The sequence below is a fragment of the Callithrix jacchus genome, chromosome 13 (genome assembly GCF_049354715.1).
Source record: "Callithrix jacchus isolate 240 chromosome 13, calJac240_pri, whole genome shotgun sequence".
NCBI classification, from domain to species: domain Eukaryota; kingdom Metazoa; phylum Chordata; class Mammalia; order Primates; family Cebidae; genus Callithrix; species Callithrix jacchus.
In genome coordinates this window covers 98752269-98778770 of record NC_133514.1, presented here as the reverse complement: position 1 = coordinate 98778770, position 26502 = coordinate 98752269, and the positions used below count along the sequence as shown (strand labels likewise).

At 41.4% G+C, this 26502-nt stretch overlaps 1 protein-coding gene across 42 annotated transcripts in view; it reads left to right on the top strand.

The window, feature by feature from the left end:
* The first annotated feature begins 18888 nt into the window (after positions 1-18888).
* The window catches only part of TCF4 (transcription factor 4), a 367193-nt gene continuing 359579 nt past the window's right edge, over positions 18889-26502 (top strand). For 8 of the 42 annotated variants that reach the window (XM_035271185.3, XM_035271176.3, XM_035271179.3 and 5 more), the window contains exons 1-2: positions 18889-19407; positions 23308-23380. In XM_035271185.3, the coding sequence (XP_035127076.1) occupies positions 23308-23380 (73 nt within the window). In that variant the 5' untranslated portion in view covers positions 18889-19407. Of the gene's footprint in view, positions 19408-20088; positions 20237-20512; positions 20668-21555; positions 21648-22463; positions 22685-22774; positions 22857-23307; positions 23381-26502 lie in introns of those variants that run through there. The other 34 variants (XM_035271154.3, XM_035271150.3, XM_035271152.3 and 31 more) reach the window with 6 other exon arrangements.

The window sequence follows — 26502 nt, the reverse complement described above, 5'->3', positions numbered from 1 at the left end:
TCCACAGCAACCTTTTCATTGTTAATTGAGTGCTGAGAATGGGAGCTGACATAGTGATTCTGATTTTTAAAAACTAGAAAATGGAAAGTGTGAGCAGTGACTTACGAAGTTCTTCGACAGACCTAGGATTAGGACTCAAGGCATGAAATTCCAAAATCCTGGTTTAGTTCCTTAGGAAACAGCAACTCTGGAGTTTCGTCCTGCTGATTATTTGGCAGATCCCTTAGGATACTAAATTTGCTGAAGAAAGGCAGCCTGGAGCAGGGTTAACAGCAGAAATTACCATTTTTTGAATCCGCCAGCCTTGTACAAGGGAGAAGTCTCCATTCCACCTCACACACACCTTTTTCTCATAATTTGTTGGAAGATTCATCTTAGAATTTGGCATCAAATTCAGTTGATCATTTGACCTACTGACTTTTAAAGACAACACATTTTTATTAGATGTTTTGTTACACACTGTCAGATAATCAAAAATACTTCCCCTGGTTTACAGGTTTCTCTAGAAGATGGGAGTATATTCTGATGTACCACGAACTTTTTTTTTTTAGAAAAGCATACAACAAAATACAATACTTGGAAAATAAATAAACTGTGAACTTAAAGTTTATCACATCCCCCAACAATGAAGAGACGTGGCAGGAACATGCTCACCTCTGCCCATTGTGCCTACTGTGCTGTGGTACTGCTGAACATATGGTGCCTGGTGTCACCCACTGTTCTCATTCCCCCTTCCCTCTGATATGTGCAGACCAGATCCCATCAGTGTTGCTAGGGAGGATAATATAATGATATCAAGTTACCAGATTTTTATGTGCGAAAAATGAATTAGGTAGCACTTACCTAGCCATGGGAGTACATGCAAACAATATTATTGAGTGAATATTATGGATTAACTTAATATGATCATTACAGTAGATAAATATTCTCCAGCCTTTCAATTGTCATCCATCCACCAGAAGACCAAGTATCACCAAACAAATATGATTGTCATCGGGATCAAGTCTGATTGTTGGTTTCTTTTAATCTAGTTTTTGTTGTTGTTGTTGTTTTGCCTGGAAAAATATTTACCCTGCTTAAGTTACAGATGTTACCTGTTGTTTGAAATAAAATTTGTACATTTATCTGCCCCAAACTTTGGGTTGACAAAATAATTCCACTGAAGAAAACATTGCTGAGTTATACATCTATATTATTACTTTCACAAATATCTAGCCTGTGTCCAGGATAAAATGACAATGGCACTTTGAAAGAAAGCAGATAGCTTCAAATTATGTCTTTGAGTCATGGTTCTGGGCGGTGGATTTGGCTCAGAGCAGAGAAGAAACATTTCTATTAATATTCCTACAGTGGCAGAGCAGAAAGGGGCAAGAGAGTAATCATTACATCTTGACACCCTCAAAAGTAATGGGATAAAGATGTTCCCAAATAACTTTAGACCAAATATGTAGACAATGGAAGAAAGTATGTGTTATTTTATTCTCATCTTCTTTCATCTCCTTGGGTAGAAATGTGTCACTCAAGCAGCTACTTACTCAAACCGTAAGTGCTTGAGGGTAATTATAGCTATTGAATTTCATACTGTATTAGGGAATGGAATGGGGAATGACCCTAACTGCAGAAGCATAATCTCATTTTTCAAAGCAGTGATTTCAAACTTGAGCATTCATCAGAAGCACCACAAGGACTCATTAAATAGATGGCTGGGCCCACCCCAGAGTTTCTGATCAGGAGGTATGGGTGGGACCCAAGGATTTGCATTTCTGATAAGTTCACAGCTGATATTGACACAGTTGGTCTGAGAACCACTTTTGGGAACCACTACTCTTGAAAGCAGCACAGCAAAATTTGAAACGTATTTTGGAATGCAAAACCTGTTTCAGCTGTGGATCCACTGCTTCTTAGCTTATTTGCTTCTGCTGCCCCTATTTCCACATGTGGAAAATACAGAGTACTAGTATCTGCCTCGTCAGATTTTGGAGTATGTGTGAAACTATATGTGATTGTAACCTCATCTGTATGTAAATGTATGAAAAATGCATATGCCATTGGTATGATTTCCTTCACCAACTTCAGGACTAATGCAATTCCATCTCTTTTATGTTTCCAATTAATCATCCCTACTTCCACATGGCCAATGTAGATGGATGTTCAATGCCTGCCTCTTGAGACCACCTCCTTCCTCCAAAACATATATCTCAGGAATTTAAGCAGTTTGAAGAACCAGCACACCTTCCAACTCTAGAACAGAGAACCCAAGAGTCTAATCAGCCCACTGACCTTTATTTCTGCCCCTCCACACAATGTCACCATTGAAAACTCAACTCACACCATCGGATGGAATTTTTCATCCGTACAATGCTCTTGCTAGACCAAGTTTTGTTACAGGCCACAATGGTGCCTCAAACTTAGGATCCAAGATTGTAGCTCTTTCAGTTCACACCCATAGGCTGTCATTTCCCTAAAATGTGCCATTATACAGGGCAATTGGGTATGATGGGTTTTTTGTCTAGGCCACATGCTGTGCTCACACCAGCACCCACTGTTACCCGGCCCAACCTCCAGACCATGTTATGGTGCCAGAGTTACCAGTCTTGACTCCCCTTTTTCTTGAGATGAATGTCCCTGTGTGACAAGGTGCCCATTCTGCAATCCCAGACGTCAGCAACAGGACCCCAGTGAGGTGTCCCAGCTGTCCTCACTGGGTTCCTGCTTGTGCATCTGAAATCTTCTACTAACCTAAAAAGGAAAAGGGGCTGGAATCTCAATTGTTTTATTTCAGGATCGGTCCTCAATGTTTTATCAGCTTACCTCCCTCAGTGGCCTGCCTTTAGTGATTTTGCCAACCATCCCCACTTCTTCTCATTTCACTGGTTCCTACTGGAAAAGTCCCAGCAATTACGAGGCTGTCCCTAATCAGTAGCTATTACAATGACCACCAATGTTCTTATAACTCCACTCTGCTCCCCCCAGGTGATGACAAGGGGCTCCTGCAATTGAGGATACTGCTAATCCTTTACAGAAGTTCGTTTTTCGGCTGGACACAGTGGCTCATTCCTATAATCCCAGCACTTTGGGAGGCCAAGGTGGGCAGATCACCTGAGGACAGGAGTTCGAGACTGGCCTGGCGGACATGGTGAAACCCTGTCTCCACTAAAAACACAAAATAAATTAGCCGAGCATGGTGGTGGGCACCTGTAATCCCAGCTACTTGGGAGGCTGAGGCAGGAGAATTGCTTGAATGCTGGAGGCAGAGATTACAGTGAGCTGAGATGCACCATTACACTCCAGCCTGGGCAACAAGTGTGGAACTCCATCTCAAAACAAGAAGGAGAAGGAGGAGGAGGAGGAGGAGGAGGAGGAGTAGGAGGAGGAGGAGGAGGAGGAGGAGGAGGAGGAGGAGGAGGAGGAGGAGGAGGAAGAAGAAGAAGTTGGTTTTTTCATCTATCCATTATTTGAGATGTGGAGGTTTTCCCTGTCCCCTTTCCTAGTGAGATCCAGTCTTGCCACATGCTCAGCCATTTGCTCACCATCCAGAATCCTGGCAGTATTTCACCCTTTGAGACTGTGTGGGCAAAGCTCTAAAAGCAAAGATCCTCTTTGTCCTCTTCGTTAAAAGCTGAGCCAGAGCCAGTTCTAAGCAGACCTCTAGCACTCCCTCCTTTCTCAACTCTTCCTTAACTTCCCAACAGAAGGCACAGCAAGGCCCATCTCACCCCCACCAGAGGAAGAAAAAAGAGGAAGACGAGGAAAGGAAGAAGACTTGCCCCCACGCCGACCAAAAGCTTCCCAGTGTGTGACCTTGACACATAATGGAGCAATTTCTCCAAGGATTCTGGGGTGGGGGTGGGAGCATGGCAGAAAAAGGGAATAATCTGCTTTTTTTAATATAAAAACAAAAAAAAAAAACCTGAAGAGGCAGATTTAAAACTTTTCCTCAATATTTGTGTGCAGAATCTATATCTAGTGCGTTTTAAAAAATCATTGTTGTGAAGATATAGCAAAATAATAATTATCCAGTCATCCAATAAAAATGTGTCCAATGCTTGTTCTTTGCAAAATGTTCTCTATGTGGTACTGACAGTTATGGGAAGAATGGTGCAAGGAGTCCACCCCATGGATGCTTTGGGTCAAGTAGGGAGCTCCAAAGACACGACATTGATGACGTAATCATCAGTCACGGCAGTTCAAGGCTCTGAATGATGAGCCCCACAGGAGGACTATACAGCTATTCAACCCAGAGCTTGGAGAAACTGCTTTCTCCTCAGGAGGAGTTGTTCCCATGCTGTGCCATGATCTCCTGGCCTCCTGACAATGAGACATGCTCTCTGTGGTGTTTTCCTCTGGTGACAGGGACAGTAAGCATCTATTCTATATCCACTATGTACTTGTTCCCCCTTAGGGTTGATAGCAGCTCTCTTCTCAATGGGTTAACCAGCAGGAGAGATGCAGCCTGTGGTTATGAAATGGAGTCAAGTTTACTATTAGTTTATGGACAATAGTGAGTAGCTAGTGTCTGCCTATTCTGTCTGTATAACTATTTGAATAACTCTCTTAGAAGTATGCACAGAAATATATTCTGGGTTTGATAATTCTGTATTGCAGATCATATATGGCACTCTTCAAAATAGAATGAGCTAAATCATAATAATATATAACTTAATTCTTTTTTTTTTTTTTTGAGACAGAGTCTTGCTCTTGTTGCCCAGGCTGGAGTGCAATGGCACCCTCCTGGCTCACCACCTCCGCCTCCTGGGTTCAAGTGATTCTCCTGCCTCAGCCTCCCAAGTAGCTGGGACTACAGGCATGCATCACCACGCCCAGCTAATTTTGTATTTTTAGTAGAGATAGGGTTTCGCCATGTTGGCCAGGCTGGTCTTGAACTCCCAACCTCAGGTGATCCACCCGCCTCAGCCTCCCAAAGTGCTGGGATTACAGGTGTGAACCACTGCACCAGCCCTAATTCTTTAGTAACAATTTATAATTCATAAAACTGGTACGAATACATGAGCTCTTTATAACAACTCTATAAAGCAAATAAAATGGTCTTCATCGTTATAGATAAAGAAGCCATAGCTCCAAGAAATTCAGAGGTTTGCCTAGATCTCAGCCAGGGTGATTGATTTCTGATGGACATTTGGCAATATCTGGGGGCATTTTTGGTTGTCTCAACTGGAGGTCACAGAGGGTGGCTTCAGGCATTTGGTGGTAGAAGCCAAGGATGCTGTTCAACATTCTGTAATGGCCAGGAGAGACTTCCACATCAAAGAATTTTCCAGCCTGAAATATCAATAGTGCCAAGGTCAAGAAAAGCTGCTCTAGGATCACAAAGCTGGTAAAATCTGAACCCAGTCTATTACTCTAAGTCCAGCATTTTTTCTCTGTCCTCCAATTGTAAAGCTTTCATCTTGAAGTGAATGGGGAGGCATCGCCTATTACATTTTGCATTATGCTCATTTTGGTTTCACTTTTCCCTGAGCTCTGGTGAAGGGGTGGAAATTTCACCTTCAGTAGATGATGAAATGTTGCTATAATATAAAATCATTCCTAGTGATTCTGGAAAACCTTTCAGCATAATTTCCACCTCTTTGCAACTTTATCCAACTCTGTCGTATCAGCAATTACAAAATGTATCACCCTTTGGACTACAAAGGGTCATACATTTTACTGTGTTTCCCAATTCTAAGACTGAGATAGACAGCATCTAGAACCATGTAGGAGAGACGGGAAACAGGAAAAAATGATTGATTAACGTGTGTGTGTTCTCAATTATGGACGGTAATGGCCCGTGGATGTAATGTGAACTTGCCAACGCTGCTGATAATCCAAAAGTCATTTTTATTGAGATTTGGAATATGAAACATTTTTAAAAAGGAGAGTCATCTATCTAATAATTATTTTAATTTTGAGGTAAGCTACTATAGCAGTTATTTTTAATTCCCTAAATACACATCACTGTGAGGCAGGAGAGGCATCCAAGAATGTGCTAGTCAGTGGGAATGCCAACAAAGATTCAAAATTGGAACATGATTAGTAAAGGAATGGCTAAAAGCGCTGTGGTACAGGCATCTCCTAGCCAAGGGCAGCAGAGTGAAGGGCATGGATACCACAGCCAGACAGCCTGGGTTCTGACCGTGACCCTGAAACTTACTAATGTTACGATCTTGAGCAAATTACTTAATTTCTCTCTGCCTCAGTTTCCTCAACTATAAAATGGGAGTGTATATAATACCTACCATATAGGCTGGTGCTGAGAAATAAGTGTATCTTAAAATGTGCCTGGCACATAATAAGTGTGATAGTGCTATATATTTTCTATATTTTGCAGGCCTTAACATGAATCCGGCAAACCTATGTATAATGATGTAAAAACATGGCATGACATCCTGTTAAGTGAAAAAAAGAAAAAGGAAAGAAAAATCACAGAGCCGTATTTATCATACTGGACCACTGATGTCTTAAAAATCCCTAATGACTAGGTAGGTGAGTTACAGGTTGCATGGTGAGGAAGAACTAGAACACTTTTTATTCTGTGAGAGAAGTTTACAGTCACTTTCTGGTTTGGGAGTAAGTGAATATTTGTCACGTTGAAGCAGACTTTCTTTTTCTCTCTTTTAAGACAGAGTCTCACTCTGATACCCAGGCTGGAGTGCAATGGTACAATCTCAGCTCACTGCAACCTTTGCCTCCCAGATTCAAGTGATTCTTCTGCATCAGCCTCCACCACGCCCAGCTAATTTTTGCATTTTTAGTAGAGATAAGGTTTTGCCATGTTGGCCAGGCTGGTCTCGAACTCCTGACCTCATGTGATCTGCCCACCTTGGCCTCCCAAAGTGCTGGGATTACAGGAGTGAGCCACCGCACCCAGCATGAATGAGACTTTCCTTTACTTTTTTTTTTAATCGATTATGGAATGTAAAATCAGAAGCCCATTTGGGCCTAAGGGAAACAGCATAGAAAGACCTTTTAAGTTCCTCCAAAAGCTACCCCTCCCAAGATCCTTTCGAAGCTGGTCACTTGGAAGAGGTGGGCAGACGGTGCAGGCGTTCAAGGAGCCCTCTGTAAGGACGGGAGTCTTACCGGTTACTATATAATACTCCACTGTAGATCATACAATTTATCTACTCAATTACCCTCCAAACTTAGTTTCCCAAGTTCGGCTACTATGAGCACAGCTGCTTTGAACATTCTATATATGTATTTTTGTGGAGACGGCTCTTACTTCTTTTGAGCCTGTAACATGGTTAGAACCTATCTACTGCATTAACATGGCCATGGCTGAGGTTTATTGGCAGGAGTATACAGGCATTTCTCTATATCCGAGCGTGATTGGTTCTGGGTCTTCCTGCAGATACCAAACTCCACAGACGCTCAAGTTCCTGATATAAAATGGCATAGTATCTGCATATAACCACTGCCATCCTCCATATACTTTAAATCATCTCCAGATTACTGGTAATACCTAATGCAATGTAAATTCTTTGTAAATACTTGCTATACTCTATTGTGTAGGAAATAATGGCCAAAAAATGGTCTTATCTGTTTAATACAGAATTTTTGTGAATACAGCATTTTTGATCTGTGGCTGGTTGAATCCACAGATGTGGAATGCACAAATATGGACAGTCAACTGCCATCCAATGGTCCCAAAGAGGAATGCCACCAGAGGGTGGAAGAACCTGTCTGGGTGGCAAAGCCTAGAAACCCTGGTCTAGGAGTACATAAGGATGACCACTTCTGGTCCAGGGGTAGCTGAGGTGGGAAGCACCTTGTCTCGTGTGTGTGACAACCTTCCTTCACCCATAGGTCACACACACGAGAATGGACAAAGTGGATAATATTGGAGTCCATATGTATTGCTCCACGGTCCCTGTGCAGAACACAATATTAGGCATTGGAACAATGAAGCACTCTAGGATACTACTGGCCCTTTAGAGGTTTACAGTCTAATTGAGGAGCCAGCAGCAATATATAGATCTATACATTATAATAGTTTATATTAGATGCAATGTTTTCCTCTCATACATTGCTGGTACGATTGCAAATTGATAAAGCCACTTTGGAAAACAGTTTGGTGGTGTCTACTAAAACTAAAATGTGCCTATCTGTGACCGAGCAATTCTAGGCATATAATAGGTGTATCCTAGGTACATGCTCCAAAGAAACAAGTGCTGTATCCACAAAAATACATATATAGAATGTTCAAGGCAGCCCTACTCATAGTAGCCAAAATTTGGAAAACCTAAATTTTGGGGAAAGTTGAGTAGACAAATTGTATTTCTACAATGGAGTGTAATTCTACACAGCAATAAAAAGAACAGCCTTCTCCTACAGGCAACCGCATGGATGAATTGCACAGATAGCATGCATGACAGAAGCTAGATCCACTTGAATATACACTGGATGATGTTCCAAGTTCAAGAACAGGTGAAACTAATCAGTGGTGACAGAAGTCCAATGGGATGGGTACTGATTATGAAGGAGAGGAAGGAAGCCTTCTGGTTTGTTGGAAATGTTTTATATCTTGATCTGCATAGTGTAAACACTATGCAGATGTATATATATGCAAAAACTTATCGAGCTGTACAGTGTTTCACTTTTTATCATACGCATGTTGTACTGGTTTTTTGTTTTGAGATAGAGACTCACTCTGTTGCCCAGACTGGAGTGCAGTGACATGATCTTGGCTCACTGCAACCTCCACCTCCAAGGTTCAAGCAATTCTCCTGCCTCAGCCTCCCTAGTAGCTGGGACTACAGGCAACCGCCACCACACCCAGCTAAGTTTTGTATTTTTAGTAAAGATGGGGTTTTGCCACATTGGCCAGGCTGGTCTTAAACTCCTGGTCTCAAGTAATCCACCCACCTTGGCCTCCCGAAGTGCTGGGATTACAGGCATGAGCCACCACGGCTGGCCCAGTTTTGTTTTGTTTTTAAAGTTTTTATTTTAAGTAAGTAAGTTCAGAGAACTAAGTGATGGGGGAAGGGCAAGAAGTCAGAGTAAACTTCAGAGGGAAGGAAGAATGAGCTGGATTTGATGGAAGGCTAGAATCTGTGCAAGGAAACTGCAAGAGGGAAGCTGGATTGTGGAAAGGAATAGGTGAGAACAAATGCATAGTAGCACAGATGCCCAGAAAGCTTGGAAAACCTTGTGTTTTCTCTTCAACATTCATCTTCCCTCCCCACCACCTGAGAAGCCTTGAGCATTATGTAGGATAGTCTTCACTCAGCTCCAAGGTTGGGTTTTGATAGATTTGAGCCTTAGCAAGATAATTACTTAGGGATGAATGTAGCTAGTCATGACATGATTTGGGTCAAAGTCAAGTGTATTTCTAAAATGGTCCAGTCTAACCTCAGCTGAGGCTTTAGTGTCAAGGTTTGGGGGCACTAACAGCTATCTCCTAGAGGCAAACAAAAAAGTGATTGCTTCCGTTTTTACCGATAGCCATCTTGGTATCACGAGGGAGGTAGCCTGACATAAAATTGGGCAGAGCTGAAAGCAAAGTAGAGAAATGAAGCTGGAGCTATACTTGATGGCTCTACACCGTTTTGGATTTGCAAGACTTTATCATTCAAGCCAGTTTGAATTGATTTTTCTATTGCTTGGTAACCCTGAGGGCTTTTCTGCCAACCTGTACACAGCATTTCTTGAATGACTTTTCTCATTTTCATGGCCATAACCACAGCTCCATTTTAGAATTTCATAAGCAGTAGTTAAGTGAACCACAGTAGCTTTCTAACTGTTCTCTGCCTTCAGTTTCTTCTTACCTTCATTCATCCTCCATGTTGCCTCCAGAATGTTCTTCTCAGGCACATCTTATCACTGCTGCCACATGATCATCCTAATGGTTCCATGAATTGTGAATAAAGGCCAATGGCGCATGTATACCTATGTAACAAACCTGCACATTCTGCACATTGTATCCCAGAACTTAAAGTATAATAAAAATAAATAAAAAATAGAAAAAGCCCAATGGATCCAAATTTTCTAACTGAGTTTTAATGCTTTAGTCCTTTGGTGCTTCTCACAAACACTAACAAGATCCTTACTCTCTAGCCTTCCAGTCTTGGCCAGAGTTATTGCTTCAGTCCAGAACATGCTTCTCTCTCTATCTGCTTCATGGGAGTATCATTTTTCTTTCCATATTCAACTCTAGTCTCATCTCTTCTAAGAAGCCTTTAAGATCCTTCCAGCTGATAGCAATGAATCCTTGCATTATAGAGGCATGACATGATTTTACCTCTTGATAACTCTCTATATAGTTTGTCAGGGGTTTGGGTGATTTATTCTTGTCTAGCCCACCCATTAGAGTGTAAAGGCTGGAAGGTTAAGGCCCCAGTTTTTCATCTTGAATGAATTCTTCATTGCCATTTTGCAGAGTGATTTTCATAGACGAACTGCTCAATGTCATGTGCCCTCAATGTTGTGTGTTCTATGGTTAGCTGACTAGAGTTGAGACTTCATTTAGGGAAGGATATGGAAATAAAGTTGGAGAAATTGGAGAAATAAAGGTGGAGGTGGGATTGGAGGGCAGGTTTCAGAGGATTTTAAAAGCCGGGGTAGATATATTAAGTGCAATTATTTTATTGCACTTAAGAATAAGCAAAAATTTCTCCATTATCCAAAATTTATTATTTCTACATTGTTTACTCTTTTTAAACCTTTACCTTGTTTTTTTTTTGAGACGGAGTTTCGCTCTTGTTACCCAGGCTGGAGTGTAATGGCGCAATCTCGGCTCACCGCAACCTCCGCCTCCTGGGTTCAGGCAATTCTCCTGCCTCAGCCTCCTGAGTAGCTGGGATTACAGGCACGCGCCACCATGCCCAGCTAAGTTTTTTTGTATTTTTAGTAGAGACGGGGTTTCACCATGTTGACCAGGATGGTCTCGATCTCTTGACCTCGTGATCCACCCGCCTTGGCCTCCCAAAGTGCTGGGATTACAGGCATGAGCCACTGCGCCCGGCCAGTTTTTTTTTTTTTTTTTGAGACATACTCTTGCTCTGTTACCCAAGCTGGAGTGCAGAGGCATGATCTCAGCTTACTGCAACCTCTGCCTCCTGGGTTCAAGTGATTCTCCTGCCTTGGCCTCCTGAATAGCAGGGATTACAGGCACACACCACTACACCCAGCTAATTTTTTTTTTTTTTTTTTTTTTTTTAGTAAAGACAGGGTTTCACCATGTTGGCCAGGCTGGTCTCGAACTCTTGACCTCAGGTGATCCATCTACCTTAACCATCTCCTTTTCTTTGGTGGGAAAAGAAGGGGAAAGATGGCTCTTGGGTTTGAAGTATAATGCAGTTTGAGAAGAAATAGAATGCAAAGATGATTAGCTTTCTTTTCTCCTCTCCATTATGATCCCATAATAGGCTTCATGAATACACTTGCTAGCAAAGCAATGAGGCCCAGTACATTAGTCTGTTCTCACATTGCTATAAGAAACTACCTGAGACTGGGTAATTTATGAAGAAAAGGGGTTTAATTAACTCACAGTTCCACAGGCAGTAGAGGAAAGATGGCTGGGGAGGCCTCAGGAAACTTACAATCATGGCAGAAGGTATAGGGGAAGCAGACACATCTTTATATGGCAGAGCAGGAGAGAGAGCTAGTGAAGGGGGAGGTGCTACACACTTTTAAACAACCAGATCTCGTGAGAACTCACTCACTATTACGAGAACAGCAAGAAGGAGTCCGCCCCCACGATTCAATCACCTCCCAGCAGGCCCTTTCTCCAACACTAGGAATTACAGTTTGACATGAGATTTGGGTGGGGACACAGAGCCATCTACTTGAGCAGTGTCTATAAACATTTTTTATGATAATCTAATACGCATGTACTATACCGCATACTAAACAACTGAAACAATTAAGAGTATTGCTGATTTAAATGTTAAATCAGCAATACTCTTGTTATGATGCATGTTAGTATTTTCTGTTATGCAATTTCACTTCAATCAAACAAAAAGTTGATCTAAATCAGTATCATGATCATTGAAGGAATGTGTTCTCAGGCACATCTGATCACTGCTGTCACGTGCATGATTCTAAAGGTTTCACACATTCTGGAAAAAAAAGCTAATGGATCCAAACTTCCTGAGTTTTAACACTTTAATTGACATGTGAAAAATGTGACATTAATGCATATATATCCTAATTGGATATGAGCTAAGCGCTCTTGCCAGTAATTTATACTTAATCTGATATAATAATTTTATGACAGAGCAGTATACACTTTTAATGGGTGAGAAAAGAGAGGCTTAGAGGTATAGGTCCAAGGTCACACAGCTGCTTATAGCAGAGCTGAGATTTAAACAAAAGTAGACCGAGTTCTGCTTACAGCTCAGTGACATGTGCCATGGCTTTAAGCCACAACCAATGCAGGGAAGATTTGTATGTGCTGATTTATTTTATTTTTTATTTTATTTCTTGAGATGGAGTCTCATTCTGTCATCCAAGTGGAGGGCAGCGGTGCCATCTCAGCTCACTTCAACCTCTGCCTCCCGGTTTCAAGCTATTCTCCAGCCTCAGCCTCCCGAGAAGTTGGGATTATAGGCGCATGTCATCACTCCAGGGTAATTTTTGTATTTTTAGTAGAGACAGGGTTTCATCATGTTGGCCAGGCTAGTCACGAACTCCTGACCTCAACTGATTTGCCAACCTTGGCCTCTCAAAGTGCTGGGATTACAGGTGTGAGCCACCATGCCCAGCCTGCATATGCTTCTTTTTACACTTGCAGCACAGGCAAGGGAGAACAAGACCACCGAGGTACAGACAAATGCACTCTAGCCTACAACTTTATTTCTTCTTTGGATCTCTATTCTGGCCCTAGTCTCCCACTCTGCAATTCCTCAAAAAAAAAAAAAAAAAGACAAAATCCTTAAAATAGACACCCAGACTGCAACAGAAAAAACAGTTTTATGATTAGGAGGAAACTTCTAGAAGGCTAGTACTAAATTTTGTTCAGTCTTTTTTAAATTACCAAAATTCTGGGGACACTCAGAATGAAAGATTGTCAAAATTTTATGTTTTTCCTCTTCCATTTCCCAAACCCCCAAACCATCTAAAAGCAGGCAAAATCTAAATTCTACCCTGTATGTGTCTAGGTCTAGTAGGAAAGGTTTATTATCTTAAACATCAATCTGTTGTATATGACTTGATTTCCAAAATTGCTTAATTTTCTGGGTCATTCTTGGAGGAATATTTATGCACTACACAGTATGTTGGGTCTTAAGGATACAAAGACCTGCTCTTCACCTTTAAAAAGAGAACATGCACTGAAAACAGAGAACACAATAAACCAATAATTGTGCACAGTGGGACCCATGCAGAAATAATGGTACAAGGTGTTGAGGAAAGACAGTGAATTGAATCATAATCCTGCCAAGGCAGAATTTTGAATTTTCCTACTTTTAGATGTTTTGGGGGCTTGGGGAAAGAAAAGGGAAAAATGCATCTTTGACAATCTTTTATTCTTAGTGTCCATGAAGTTACATTAATTTAAATAAGACTCAAAAGATTTAGTGGCAGCCGCAGAGAAGGCTCTTTCTGATCATAAAACTGTTTCCTCTGTTGCAGTCTGAGTGTTCTATTTTAAGGGTTTTGTCATTTTTTGGAGGACTTGGAGAGTGGGAGAGTAGGGCAGAAACGGAGATCCAGAGAAGAAATGAGGTTGTCAGCCAGAGAGTATTTCGTTTGTACCTGGGTGGTCTTGCCTTCCTTGTGTGTGCTGCAAGTTTAAAGTTCAGCACGTGCTGATCTTCCCTGCAGCTGGCCATGACCTAAAGCCATGGCACATGTCACTGGTCTGTAAGCAGAAGCACAGTATACCTGTATTTAAAGCTCAGCTCTGCCGTATGCAGCTGCATCATCTTGGGCAATTCACTATAGCTCCAGACTTTTCAGTCTCCCCCTCTGTAAAATGTTAAAATGTCTTAACAGTGAAGCAGTACAATGACAGCAGCTTGTATTGTATTAATAATAACGAAGACACTGTCCCCATGGTTTGGTAAAGTAAGGCAATTATCCCACTTACATCTTTAGGATCTAGAACTTAAGTGACAGGAGTCAGCAGCCTTTGGGAAATCAAACTCACCAGCAACATTCGCTAACAATGAAATCAAGCTAAAATGAAACCCCAAGAAAAACTGATTTGAAAAAATATAAAAGCTGCACTCTTCAGGGTAAAGTGTGCATCTTGAGGGTACAGAGTCTTCATTCACGTATTTAACAAATAGTTACTGAATACCTTATATGTGCCAGGCACTGTGGTGGGTGTAGAGACATGGAGTGGACAAGATTCATGTACTCTGGCAACATGGAGTCTGATGAGGGAGATGGGCGATGTAAAAGGAAATGCATCAACATTTAACATTTGGATCCTTGTTGGGCAAAGTGCCCCTAAGCTAATGTTATGGCAGAGAATAATACGATCAAGGGCTTACTTTAGACAGAATAATTAGGAAGGTCTGTAGGAGGAAGTGATGGTTAAGCTGAGACCAGAAGGATGGATGACATGGAGTTAGCCTTGTGAACAGCGAGGGAAATAATTAAGAGACCAGCATATGCAAAGGCCCTGGGGTGTGTAGGACTGTGTGTATCATAAATCTCTGGACTTCTTTCACACAAAACTGTCTGAAGCTCTCCCCATCCCTCTTGCCAGCTGCCTTTCTGACTCAGACTTACAGTGTGAGTAGGGCTCCAGATTGAGGTCCTAGCTGGTTACACCCATTTGACATACCAACCTAAAAATATGCTGGAACAGTCTTCCCTTTCCACATATCTGCCACAGACTGTATTTTGCTTACTGTGACTTAGCCATTCAATCAAGACTGACCTTGACATTTATCTCATTCTGAGGTTTTTTTTTTTTTGGCCTACATTTTTGCCTCAGGTCCTGAGAGAATAGCTGCTGACACAATGTAGATGCTCAAAAATTACCTGATGCGTCTTTGGATGAATTTCATTAGCGCATCAGAGAGCTAATTGTTGTTGTTTGTGGCTCTATTTGTTTATTTTAACACAGATTGGACTTTTGGGGGCTTGGGGAAAGAAAAGGAAAAAATGTATCTTTGACAATCTTTCATTCTTCGAGTCCATGAAATTACATTACATTTGAGAACAAACTGGATCGAATTTGGAGGAGAATGAATGGTACGGCGTTCTGATTACCAGAGGGCTGCCTGGCTCTGCCGCTCATTAACATGACCTTGTACCAGTCATCCCACTTGAGCCCTGACATTCTCGACTATAAATGAAGGCTTTGGTCCAAGTACCCTTCAACATATCATTTTTTTTTCTATGAATCCATGAGGTATCAATATTTGCCACTCCTCCCATATTACTGTGAAAGAAGCGTGATCGTTAGGCATTAACTCAGCTCATGCAATAATGATGCCTTACATCTGACAGAAATTTCTCGTTTACAAAGCACCTTGATTTACACTATCTCATTTGATTTTAACATGCCATGTAAGGTATTTAAGATAGCTATACTTTTTTTTTTTTACATCTGACATAATGTGAAACTTGCCCAAGGTCACAAAGAGATAGAAAAGAGCATGAATGACCCACTTGTCTGTGCTGTCCTGATTACAGGTGGCACAATGAATCAGACAGGGTCTCTCTCATGTGGGAGTGAAGCAAATTTTCTTTAGTTTACCCCCTAGAATAGCAGTCACTATTTTAGAAAAAAAAAAAAAAAAAGCTTTTTTTTCTTTGAGACAGAGTCTTGCTGTGTCACTGGGGCTGGAGCGTAGTGGCATGATCTTGGCTCATTGAACTCCCGGGTTCACGTAGTTCCCTTCCTCAGCCTCCCGAGTAGCTTGTATTATAGGCACCCACCACCACACCCGGCTAATCTTTGTATTTTTAGTAGAGACAGGGTTTCACCATTTTGGCCAGGCTGGTCTTGAACTCCTGACCTCGTGATCCACCCACCTTGTCCTCCAAAAGTGCTGGGATTACAGACATGAGCCATTGCATGTGGCCTAGAAAAAATGTTAATGACAGTGTTGTAATTTAAAGAATCTTTTTTTGAGTTAAGTTCTTTAGCAGTAAGGATCAGAAAAGTACTTAGTTTAGCTCACCTGGGGAAGGGGAACATTTCAGGCATGAGCAATCTCTTGGGCAGGGGTTACTGCACTCCTCTTAGTAATTGGGAAAGAATCTCTAGGCATTTCTTCCTAGGACTTAATTGTTTGTCTGCTGTTCTTGGAACTCCCAAGACCGTTCTCTCTTATCTGAAGAGCTGCTTCCTCTGCTTACTCATGGTTCTTGTTTCCCTATAACCATGGCTCTCACATGGCTTAGCTTGCTGGGACCAGATCTGACCAGCTTACAAGATGTGTCCGATCCACCATTCGCCATAGGCCACGGTCAGTCTCTTCCTCTTTTTGCTCCTGGAGTTCAATCTGCTTGGGCTGGTCCGGCTGGGGCAAGAAGGAGTCATGCGACGCCCCAATCAAGTTCTACCTTGCTATGAACTGAATGTTTATGGCCCCTCCAAAATTCAGTTGAAACCCTAATTCCCAATGTGCTAATATTAGGATATGGGGTCTTTAATAGATAACTATTGTTAGTGGAGATCACGAAGGTGCAGCCTCCATGATGGCATTAGTATTCTCATAAGAGGAGGAAGACAGATCAAAGCTCTTTCTCCACCAAGTGATAATTCAGTGAGAAGGTAGTCATTTGCAAGCCAGGAAGAGAGCCCTTTCCAGAACTTGACCATGGGCCCCTTGATGTCAGACTTTGTAGCCTCCAGGGGTGTGAAAAATAAATGTCTGCTGTTTAAGTCACCCAGTCTGTGGTATTTTGGCCAGCCTGAGTTGACTAAGACATATCTCTATATCAGGATTTATGAACAGGTTCCTAGGCAACGGAGTCTGCAAATTGAAGAGGCACCCCAAAACGTACCTACTACCCCTCCTTTTTAATTTAGGTTTCACAGGATCCTCTTGGTTCTCCTTTTCTTAGGAGCCCCCAATCTTCTAAGTATAACTGGAAAGTACATAACTCTGACAATTAAGAAAAAAAAAAAAAAGAAGACAGAACACCTACATTCGTCCCTGAAATTAAAAATACAAGCGATAGTTCCATGGTTTTCTGATCATAGGATCAAAAAATGAACAAGCAACAAGACTAGCACTTGGATACCTTTAGATCTCAAGCCTCATCCTATCACTGGTTTCTGGATAGATCATTTATTGTCCTTGAAATTCGGTGGAATGAGGAGTCATAAAAACCTAAAAGCTAGAAGGGGTTTTATTGGATTATCTAATCTGACCTCTGGATTTTACAGCAAAAGACATTGACATTGGGCCTTAGGTCACAGAATGATGGAGGTAGAGCCAGTGGACTATTTCTCCTAACCCAACGTTTGTGATCTTTTCATTACATCATCTAAGCAGAGCCTGCAGGGTTTAACTCTGAGAATTGGGGATAACACCTGTGATAATGCAACATTTAGTGTCTAAATGTAAAATATTACTTTAAGATGAGAGAACATGGAATGAGGATGGAAGACAGGAATCTTCACAATGTGTGAATATACAGGAAACAACCAATAAAAGTCCTGATTGTTGTTGTGTAAAAACTTACATGTAAATAAAAGATTCCCGAAATTGATCTGAACTCTGTTATTGCCACAAACTTTATCCGAAAATGGAGATTAGGATGTTCCCACTGCCAGATGGCATAAGGACATGGTTGAATGTGGACTGTGATCACAGACTGTCTGGTTTCAAAGGTGGGCTTTGCCACTCAATATAGTTGTGTGACTTAGCCCAGTCTGTACCACTCACTAAACTTCTGCCCTGGGTCAAGCTACTCAATTTTACTTGCTTCTGTTTTCCAATATACAAAAGAGGGTAGTAACACATACTCCGCAGGGTTATTCTTAGCCTTAAAGTAGCCAATATTTGTGAAATTCTAAGAACAGTGTTTGGCATATAGTAAACACACTATGTGTGTTACCTGTCATTATTATTACTTGCTTTTCTGTTGCAAGGACTAAAAGCTATTCTTTCAGAGTAGGGAAATCACCATTTAAAATTCCATTGGCTACGTTAGAGGTATCAATTAATTTAGCAACAAATTAAGATATGGAAAGGAATTATTTCTTTCGTGCTGGCTTCATCTTTATCTGTATCCACTACAAAATTCGTAAAGCGGGCATTGGTACTTGCTTTTCACAGACCAGAAAATAGGCTAGAGAAGATAACTGCTTGACCAGAAATGGAAGTTGAGCCAGTCATGGCTTATGGTACAAACTACATTTGAGTCTACAAAGCAATAAATGAAGGTCTTCTCCAAGCGAAGATCTTCTGGACTTAGTTTTCACACTTCCAGGGACTTATAAAAAGATAGGGTGGGGAGATAGGTTCTTCCAGCCTAGGACCAACTTTACTCAGAGGCCTTTTCCCGTGTCACCCAAGGCTCCCTGAGAAATCCGGCTCCACAAAGTGCGAAAGCTAAGGGTCGGGCTTGCTGAGAGAGAGGCCGGCCCGGTCTTCCACGAGCCTTTCTCAGGGAGACCAGGGTGGACCTCACTTTCCTGCGGAAGTCTGTGGAGTTTAATTCGTAAATTTATGCCAAAACTACACTTTTGTGTCAAAAAGCAAGGACGGCCAAGAAGTGGAAACACCAAAAAGAGCGCAGGCAAACGGGGCCTGCGAACCACCTCAGCCTCGGGAACTCCCGCAGTGCTGCCCCACGCGCGACGCCCACTCGAGCCCGGCCACCCGCCTCCGCTCCCGGAGGAGGCGTGGTCGCCGCGCGCCGCCATCTTGGGCGCCTCTCTAGGCGCTCTGTTTACTACTCTATGGTCGCCCAGCTCCCGCCCCGCCCCTTCCCAGTCATTGTCTGGAGGAGCAGCCGCGGCCGCAGCTCCTTCTCTTTATAAGCCCGCAGTTCCCGGATGTGAATGGATTACAATGTATCTTTCAGGGAAACCTATTATTATCAATGTGACTCCACGGGGGAGTCAATGGTGATGATGATGATGAGGAGGATGATGATGATGAGACACCTCTAAACTTGGAACAAGTTTAAGACTTTATGAGAGGAGAAGAAAAAAAACCACCACCAAGATTTGTTTGAGGAAAAATTATAACTATCCTGTTGATTTTTTTTTTATAAACAATAAGAAAAGTTGTTGGATTTTTTTTTTTTTAATGATTTCTCTCTTGTGGGAGGGAATTTTGTTGCAGTTTTATGGTGGAAAATGCAAAAACCACAGCCAGGTGCATAATCTTGTTATCTGTGGATATCCCTGGAGCAGGACTGAGTACCAGTTAAAATACTTTTTGGGGATACACATGTGAGATACTAAGTACTTGCAGAAGATTTTTTGTCTCTCTTTTAAAAGTCTCTTTCCTTGGAATATTGTGAGAATATTTGTGGCCATTTAAGGTAACGTTTCAATTTGCCGTCAGAGTAAACTGTTTGTAATTGAATTTAATTTTCAAAATGTCGATCCCGATGTTTTATTAAAACAAAAGGAACAACCTATTAAATAATTGCCAATGGGAAAACGTGTGTGCATGCATTTTGTGTATGTACTCGCACATCTAGCAATACCAGGGTTTGTAGAATGTGTGTGTGTGTTTTTTAAACACACGTTAAAATAGCGTATGTTGCATATCTGGTTAAAGCACGCTTGTTATTACGAAACGAGAGAATTGTGGAGCCTAATTTTTATTTTAAAAAGTGATGTGAAAAAGTATGTTTTAAGAGCATGCAGGGCCTATAATGGTAAATGTTGAATTAAAAACTTACAGTGCTGGCGAACAGGGACTTAGCGTGCCTGGGAACTCAAGTGCAAAAACAAAACAACATCCACCCCCCAAAATTGCCTTTTTTTTTTTTTTCGAAGTTTGCAGCTATACTATTCTGTGACTTAAAAGGGAGAGCAAAGAAAGTATGCAATTCAGATTTCGCCCCCAACGCAAAACTACCGAAACGAAAATCTCCCCAGCAAAATATGGCTTGATTTACAGGCGAAAAAGAAAAATATTGTTCCTCTTGGCAAAGTCTTTTTGCATCACGTGTATTTGCAGCCTAGTATAAACTTGCTTTGCCGTGTGTGGATGTGTGAGTGAGAGGGAACGCGAGTAAGAGAAAGAAAGAAGTAAGGGGATGTAAACTCGAATAAATTTCAAAGTGCCTCCGAGGGATGCAACGGGCAAAAACTGAACTGTTCAGGCTTCAGATTGTAACTGACGATCTGAGGAAAAATGAGGTGCTCGATGAATTTTCGTTTGTATTTTTTGGCGAGGCGGGGGAGGTGTTGAGATTTTTTTTTTCTCCTCGGGGTGGGTGCGAGGGGGGATGCATCCCAGCCAGCCCGACCCGGAGCGAGCCGCGTCTCCCCGCCGGAGCCCCCCCACCTATTTCTTTGCTGAACTTGCAATTCCGTGCGCCTCGGCGTGTTTCCCCCTCCCCCCTTCCCTCCGTCCCCTCCCCTCCCCGGAGAAGAGAGTTGGTGTTAAGAGTCAGGGATCTTGGCTGTGTGTCTGCGGATCTGTAGTGGCGGCGGCGGCGGCGGCGGGGAGGCAGCAGGCGCGGGAGCGGGCGCAGGAGCAGGCGGCGGCGGCGGTGGCGGCGGCGGTTAGACATGAACGCCGCGTCGGCGCCGGCGGTGCACGGAGAGCCCCTTCTCGCGCGCGGGCGGTAGGTACCGGCGCCGGCGGGGCTCGGCGGGGCGGAGGCGCCCGGCGGCGCGGGGCTCGGGCTCTGCGGCCCCGCACGCGGCTCCGCGCCTCCCGCGCCGCGGGCTCCCGGCGCCCGGCGCTCCCAGAAGAGACACCCCTTCCCCTCCCGCCGCTTCCCTCCCCCTCGCCGCCAGCAGCCCCCCCGCCCCTCCCCGCAGTGCCCCCTCGGAGGGCCCGAGGACTTTGCCAGGGGCCTGACTTTAATTTTTATAACCCCTTTCTTTCACAAATTAGGGTGCTGGACAATTACGGGACCCGACCCTCCACTCTGCTCCCCCCTTCGTCACCCCACCCCTCCCCCTTTGGACGTGTTTTCACTCCGGAGACGCTCGTCTTTAATTTCTTGATAGCTACTTTGAAAAGCGGAGGGGAGTGGTGTGTGCGAGTGTGTGTGCGTGTGCGAGTGTGAGTGTGCGAGGGGGGTGGGGTGCAGGGTGGGGGGAAAGTTGAGACCGGATCGTTCTCAGTAGTTTCTCTTTTCTCTGTGATCCATTCATTTCTCGCTCTACCTCCTGTTGCATAAAATGATGCGCTGAAGAGCGGCTTTTTTTTTTCTTTCCCGGATTTGGTTTTATAGTGGATGTTACCAGTTTGATCGTCTCTTTGGAAATACAATATTGCTTTTTCTCCTTTTTTTTTCTTTTTTGCTATTGCTGCCTATTCCATCTTAAAAAAACAAAACCAAACCCAACCCAACAAGAAGTCTCCCATCCCTTCCTCCTTTCCACCTTAATCCCACCCGCCCCCACGTTCCCACCCCCAACCCCCCAGTCTCCAAAAATCCGATTGTGTTTTCTCCAAGGATTGGGACTGGATTTTCTGATTGCGGTTATTTCCATGTTTCTAGGTTTGTGTGATTTTGCTAAAATGCATCACCAACAGCGAATGGCTGCCTTAGGGACGGACAAAGAGCTGAGTGATTTACTGGATTTCAGTGCGGTAAGAAAGAACGGTGGAAACTAACAACAGCTGTGAAAAAAACAAAACAAAAACCCAAACACTTCAGCTAGAGACTAGTAGTAATCTAAAGGACAGGAATAATTTTTAACTGGCTGAATCCTTGGCAAATATAAAGGTCTTTTTGATAAGTTTTTAACTATAATTTTGGGGTGTGATGGAAGATTCAGGCTGCTTTTTTTTTTTTTTTTTTTTTTTTTAGTTTTCTTACTGGCCTTGAATTCCTTACCCACTGAATTCCAAATAATGGAATCTCACCCCAGTGGAAAGCAAAAGTAGACACCCCTAAAAGTAAACCACCCCTAAAACTTGGCCGTGTCTGAACATTGAGAGTATTGATACTTTGCACACTACTTTTCGTTTTATTTATGGTTTTTGGAAATGGAAAATAGAAAATAGGAGACCCAGTTGTCTCTTTAAAGTTTTAAGCTGATGATGCTTTGGATTAGTAGGACCTGTTAGTTACATCTTACCTCCTAGTTGTATCTTTTCCTAGGATTCTTAAAAGTAGTATGGATATGCTGAACATACATTCTTTAGAACCTTTTGGACTGTTTTGGTAAATTTCGTAGTCGTGAGATCAGCACAAAGCGGAACTTAACACACTTGTGGAGTTTTACGGCTGTCCTTGGTCCTTCTCCATCCCTTTGCTTCCCTTTCCTAAACCAAGTCCCAGACATGTCAGGGGAATGAATTCATTTTTAATGCCAGATGAGTTTGGTGTAAGATGCATTTGTAAAGCAAAATAAAAAGAATCCACAAAACACACAAATAAAATCCAAACCGCCTTCCAAGTGGGGCTCTTTCATGCTGCTGCTGCTGCTGCTGCTGCTGCTGCTGCTGCTGCTGCTCCTCCTCCGCCTCCTCCTGCTCCTCTTCTTCTAGACCTTCTTTTGGAGAAATGGCTTTCGGAAGTTTTGCCAGGAAACATAGCCCTAGGCAGCTTTGCAGCCCCCTTTCTGCTTGTTGCACTTTCTCCATTCGTTCCTTTGCTTTTTGCAGGCTCTGACTCAGGGAAGGTGTGCATTATCCACTAGATACGTCGAAGAAGAGGGAAACCAATTAGGGTCGAAATAAATGCTGGAGAGAGAGAGAGGGAGTGAAAGAGTGAGAGTGAGAGAGAGAGAGAGAGAGAGAGAGTCTTGCTTCAAATTGCTCTCCTGTTAGAGACGAAATGAGAATTTAGTGCAGGTGGCACTTTTATTTTTATTTGGGTTCACATATGACAGGCAAATCCTATACGGGATGGAAAGGGACATTGCCACGTTTATGGCCAAGGTTTTCAATATAAAACAGACAACTTTTTTCTTCTCTTTGGTGAAACTAGTGTTTTCTAGAGAGGCTGCTGGCCTCCAACCTGAATCTTGATAACATCATGGGGACTGTGTTTGTTCCAAATGTAGTAGGACTGCTTGGCCATCTAATGAACCTGAGGAAAAAGAAAGAACAGAGTGCTAATGGGGGCGGGGGGTGGGATTTGTAATGTTTTTCTTTTAGTTTTAAGTTGGATGGTGATGTATTTTACTAAATAAACCCTTAGCATAAACTCTAGGCTGTTTGGTAACAGTATGAAAGATCTTTGAGGAACTCTGAAGGCACAAATGTCTTCTTTTCAACTGTAATATTTCTTTGTTTCTTTTAGATGTTTTCACCTCCTGTGAGCAGTGGGAAAAATGGACCAACTTCTTTGGCGAGTGGACATTTTACTGGCTCAAGTATGTAAATTTCTTTCTTAGTGTGAAGTGAAATGTTCTTAGCTGTTTATTTGCTCAGTTGTGTGTTTTTGGCTGTGTTGAAGTGTTCTGAGAAAGTCATTGAATTTTAGCCTATAATCCTATGGTTATTGCATTACCCCATCAGTGGTATAACTTGCACAAAACGTTATCTTGTGCAATTAAAATTAGGTCTTTTTTTAAAATCAAGGAAACTCTTTCAACATCCATCACTTAATTTAAAAGCAATTTTCTAATATAGTTGTAATCAAACACATGAAGATAAGACCAGTGTTAACTTGGGGAATAAATTAATGTTTTTTTTTGAAAATAAGAGGAAAATATCTTAACATTCATAAAACAGGGAAATCCCTTGTAAATAATATCAGTTATTAGGTACTATATACAATTAACCCTTTTAAAGAAATGGACACTTAATTCTGCAGATGAATGCTATGTAGTAAACCATAGCTGTAAATAACCTCTTGCTAATCTGAGAGGCTAAATATGAATTCATTTATATTTAAAATACCCTTTTTGATGCCTTAGCTGTTTTTTTCCCCAATCATTTACTTGTGCAATGAATTTTTGCTGTATTTAAAGTTGCAAATCTGCAAGAACTTTTACGTTTTATAAATGAAAAATCTTTGGGTGATGCTTAAAAACGCTAGCACTATTCACAAAGGAATCTCTGCACAGTGATTATCTGGCATTTAAGGAGGGGTTTATTACAGGGCTATTTGAATATCTCTTATTAGAAGTGCAGACTGAAAATATTCATTTAAAATGTATTTTTTTTTAGTCCAATGAATTTTAAATAAGAAAGAGTTCTACATTGTTGCCTGCTATCCTTTAAGTCCAAGGCTTAAATCCATTTATGCTTGTTAAACAGCTGCAGTATTTTAGGAGTTCTGGCAATGGTATATAACAGTACATTAGGCTGAGGAGTGTTCTTAAGTCAGACTGGTAAATGTTGACATCTTTTAGCTGTGAGATGCCAGTGAAATTGTCTTGTCAACTATGAATATAATTTCACATCTCTTAATATTCATTTGGTGTTATAGCAATGAAAGAAGTTTGTTCACCTATGTGATTTGTGTATTTGGTATATTTTTATAAAACTAATGGCTTTTAAAAGTTGCTCATTTCCAAATAAGTCCCCTCTCCTTCTACTGGCCCCCCCTAAGTTTAGGGAATTTGTGTCTCTATAACTTGTTTTAAAAAATATGAGGTGCCTCTTGTATTTTTATTTTAGTTTTTTGGTACACATGGATTAAAAGGATCATTGACAATACGTTTGTGTTTTACTATCCTGGACCTTGTTATGTTTTCCACTTAGGGACTTAGGACAGTTTTTATATTAGTATTATATCTTCTAAATTTCTGTATGGTGTCCTCTGTGCAACTTTTAAGATGGAAAATATTAATATGCATGTTTGACGTAAAGGTAAGGACAAGTATCTTTTGTGGCCAAATTAATTTTTCATGTTAAATAATATCAAAACAGTTTCTCTGACAGTAATTTTTATGACTTAAAAAATGTGTATTCAGTTTAAATCTAAAAGTAGGTTATGTCAGACAGGCACAGAGATAGACTACTTTTAAAGTCAATGCTAAAAAACGAGTTTGCAATGTTGTGGAAACGTATTTATAATAAGAATATTACTTTAGATATCATTTAATAAAGTAAGGTGTTTAGAAATATGAGTTTGTGTTATATTTAAAAAGACAACTGTATGATCCATTTTCTGTGTTCACATTTAAATAAAGTCCTTGCTGTGATGTTTAAATGTTTATAGAGAGTACAGGTTTGATAAGCTGAGTGTGCATTAATGCATTTTGGTTAAGTGATCATATATCAAAACTTACACAATTTTTAAGACAGTTAACACACACGCACACATACACGTTCATGCATGCAAACATGGAGAGATACTTCACTCTTAGTAAGTCATGTTACACTACTTCTAATGCAAACACAGTGATTATTTTTAAGGTGTGGAACTTGAAGTTACGTTGTACCATAAGTGGTGTTTTCAGGACCAGATGTTTACTTGTAAGGGTAAAAAGTGTAATGGTCCTTTTATTCTGGCTTCCTGATTGAAAATGCAGGGTATTCATTTCAAGTAGTATGTTGGTGACTGTAATATATAGGGTACAGATTGGAGTGCTCAATTTCCCTCTATCAAGATATATTTGAACACAGGGCTATTAGTTAAGGAAACGGGTTGAATTTCCACCTAAAAGAGTTAAACCTTTTTTAACACGTTTTAAAATCGTGAAAACTGCATTTTGCCCTGTAATTGGAAGAATCAACTAGGAAACTTCGGAGAGAGAAATAATTTTCTAAGTTTACTTCAAGATAATATCCATTGTCCTGAGTGGACTCAGATGTCCCTTTCATGGGTTGCTTTGAAACTTGGATCTGGGAAAGAACGCTCTAAACTATAAGTAAACTGTTTCTGTTTGAAAAATCAGCCATAGTTGTTCAAAGTGAGGCATGGTAATAATTCATGCTTAAAGTTCCCAATAGCTTTTGATTCCATTAATATAGGATGCTCCATAGTGATTTGCAATGTGAGAATAAAAATAAAGTATGGCCATATTCCCTTTAATCTTTCATTTCACAAACATGGTTTTTCCTACCACCTTAAGAAATGGTGGGGCTGCTAGGGAGAATGGAATGTAACCTGAGCTACAGCCTGACATTCCCAGGGAGCGTTTTTCACATGAAAGGCTTTTGTCAACCCAGGAAGGGACTAGCAGTTTTTGTTTGATGTTTGCAGGTGTTCAGCAGAAAGCACTAAAACAATTCAGCCATGATGGTTCAGAGCTTCCATAACCTTAACAGGGAAAATTGGTGGGCTCTGGAATTATTTTTAAGAAATAGTTATAACCTATATGGTAACTTAAATAAAGAGATTTAATATCCGTTATATCATTGATCTTAAAACAAACTAAAAGCATCCATGTGCCTGGATAATTGGAAGATTACTCTCATTGAAAAGTAGGATGCCTAAGTTACCAAAAATAAAAAATAATTTAAAGTGTCTATAATTTATTGATGAATATGGGCTTGATTTTCTGATATAGCAAAAGGACAGTTTATTTGGTTACCTTTGACT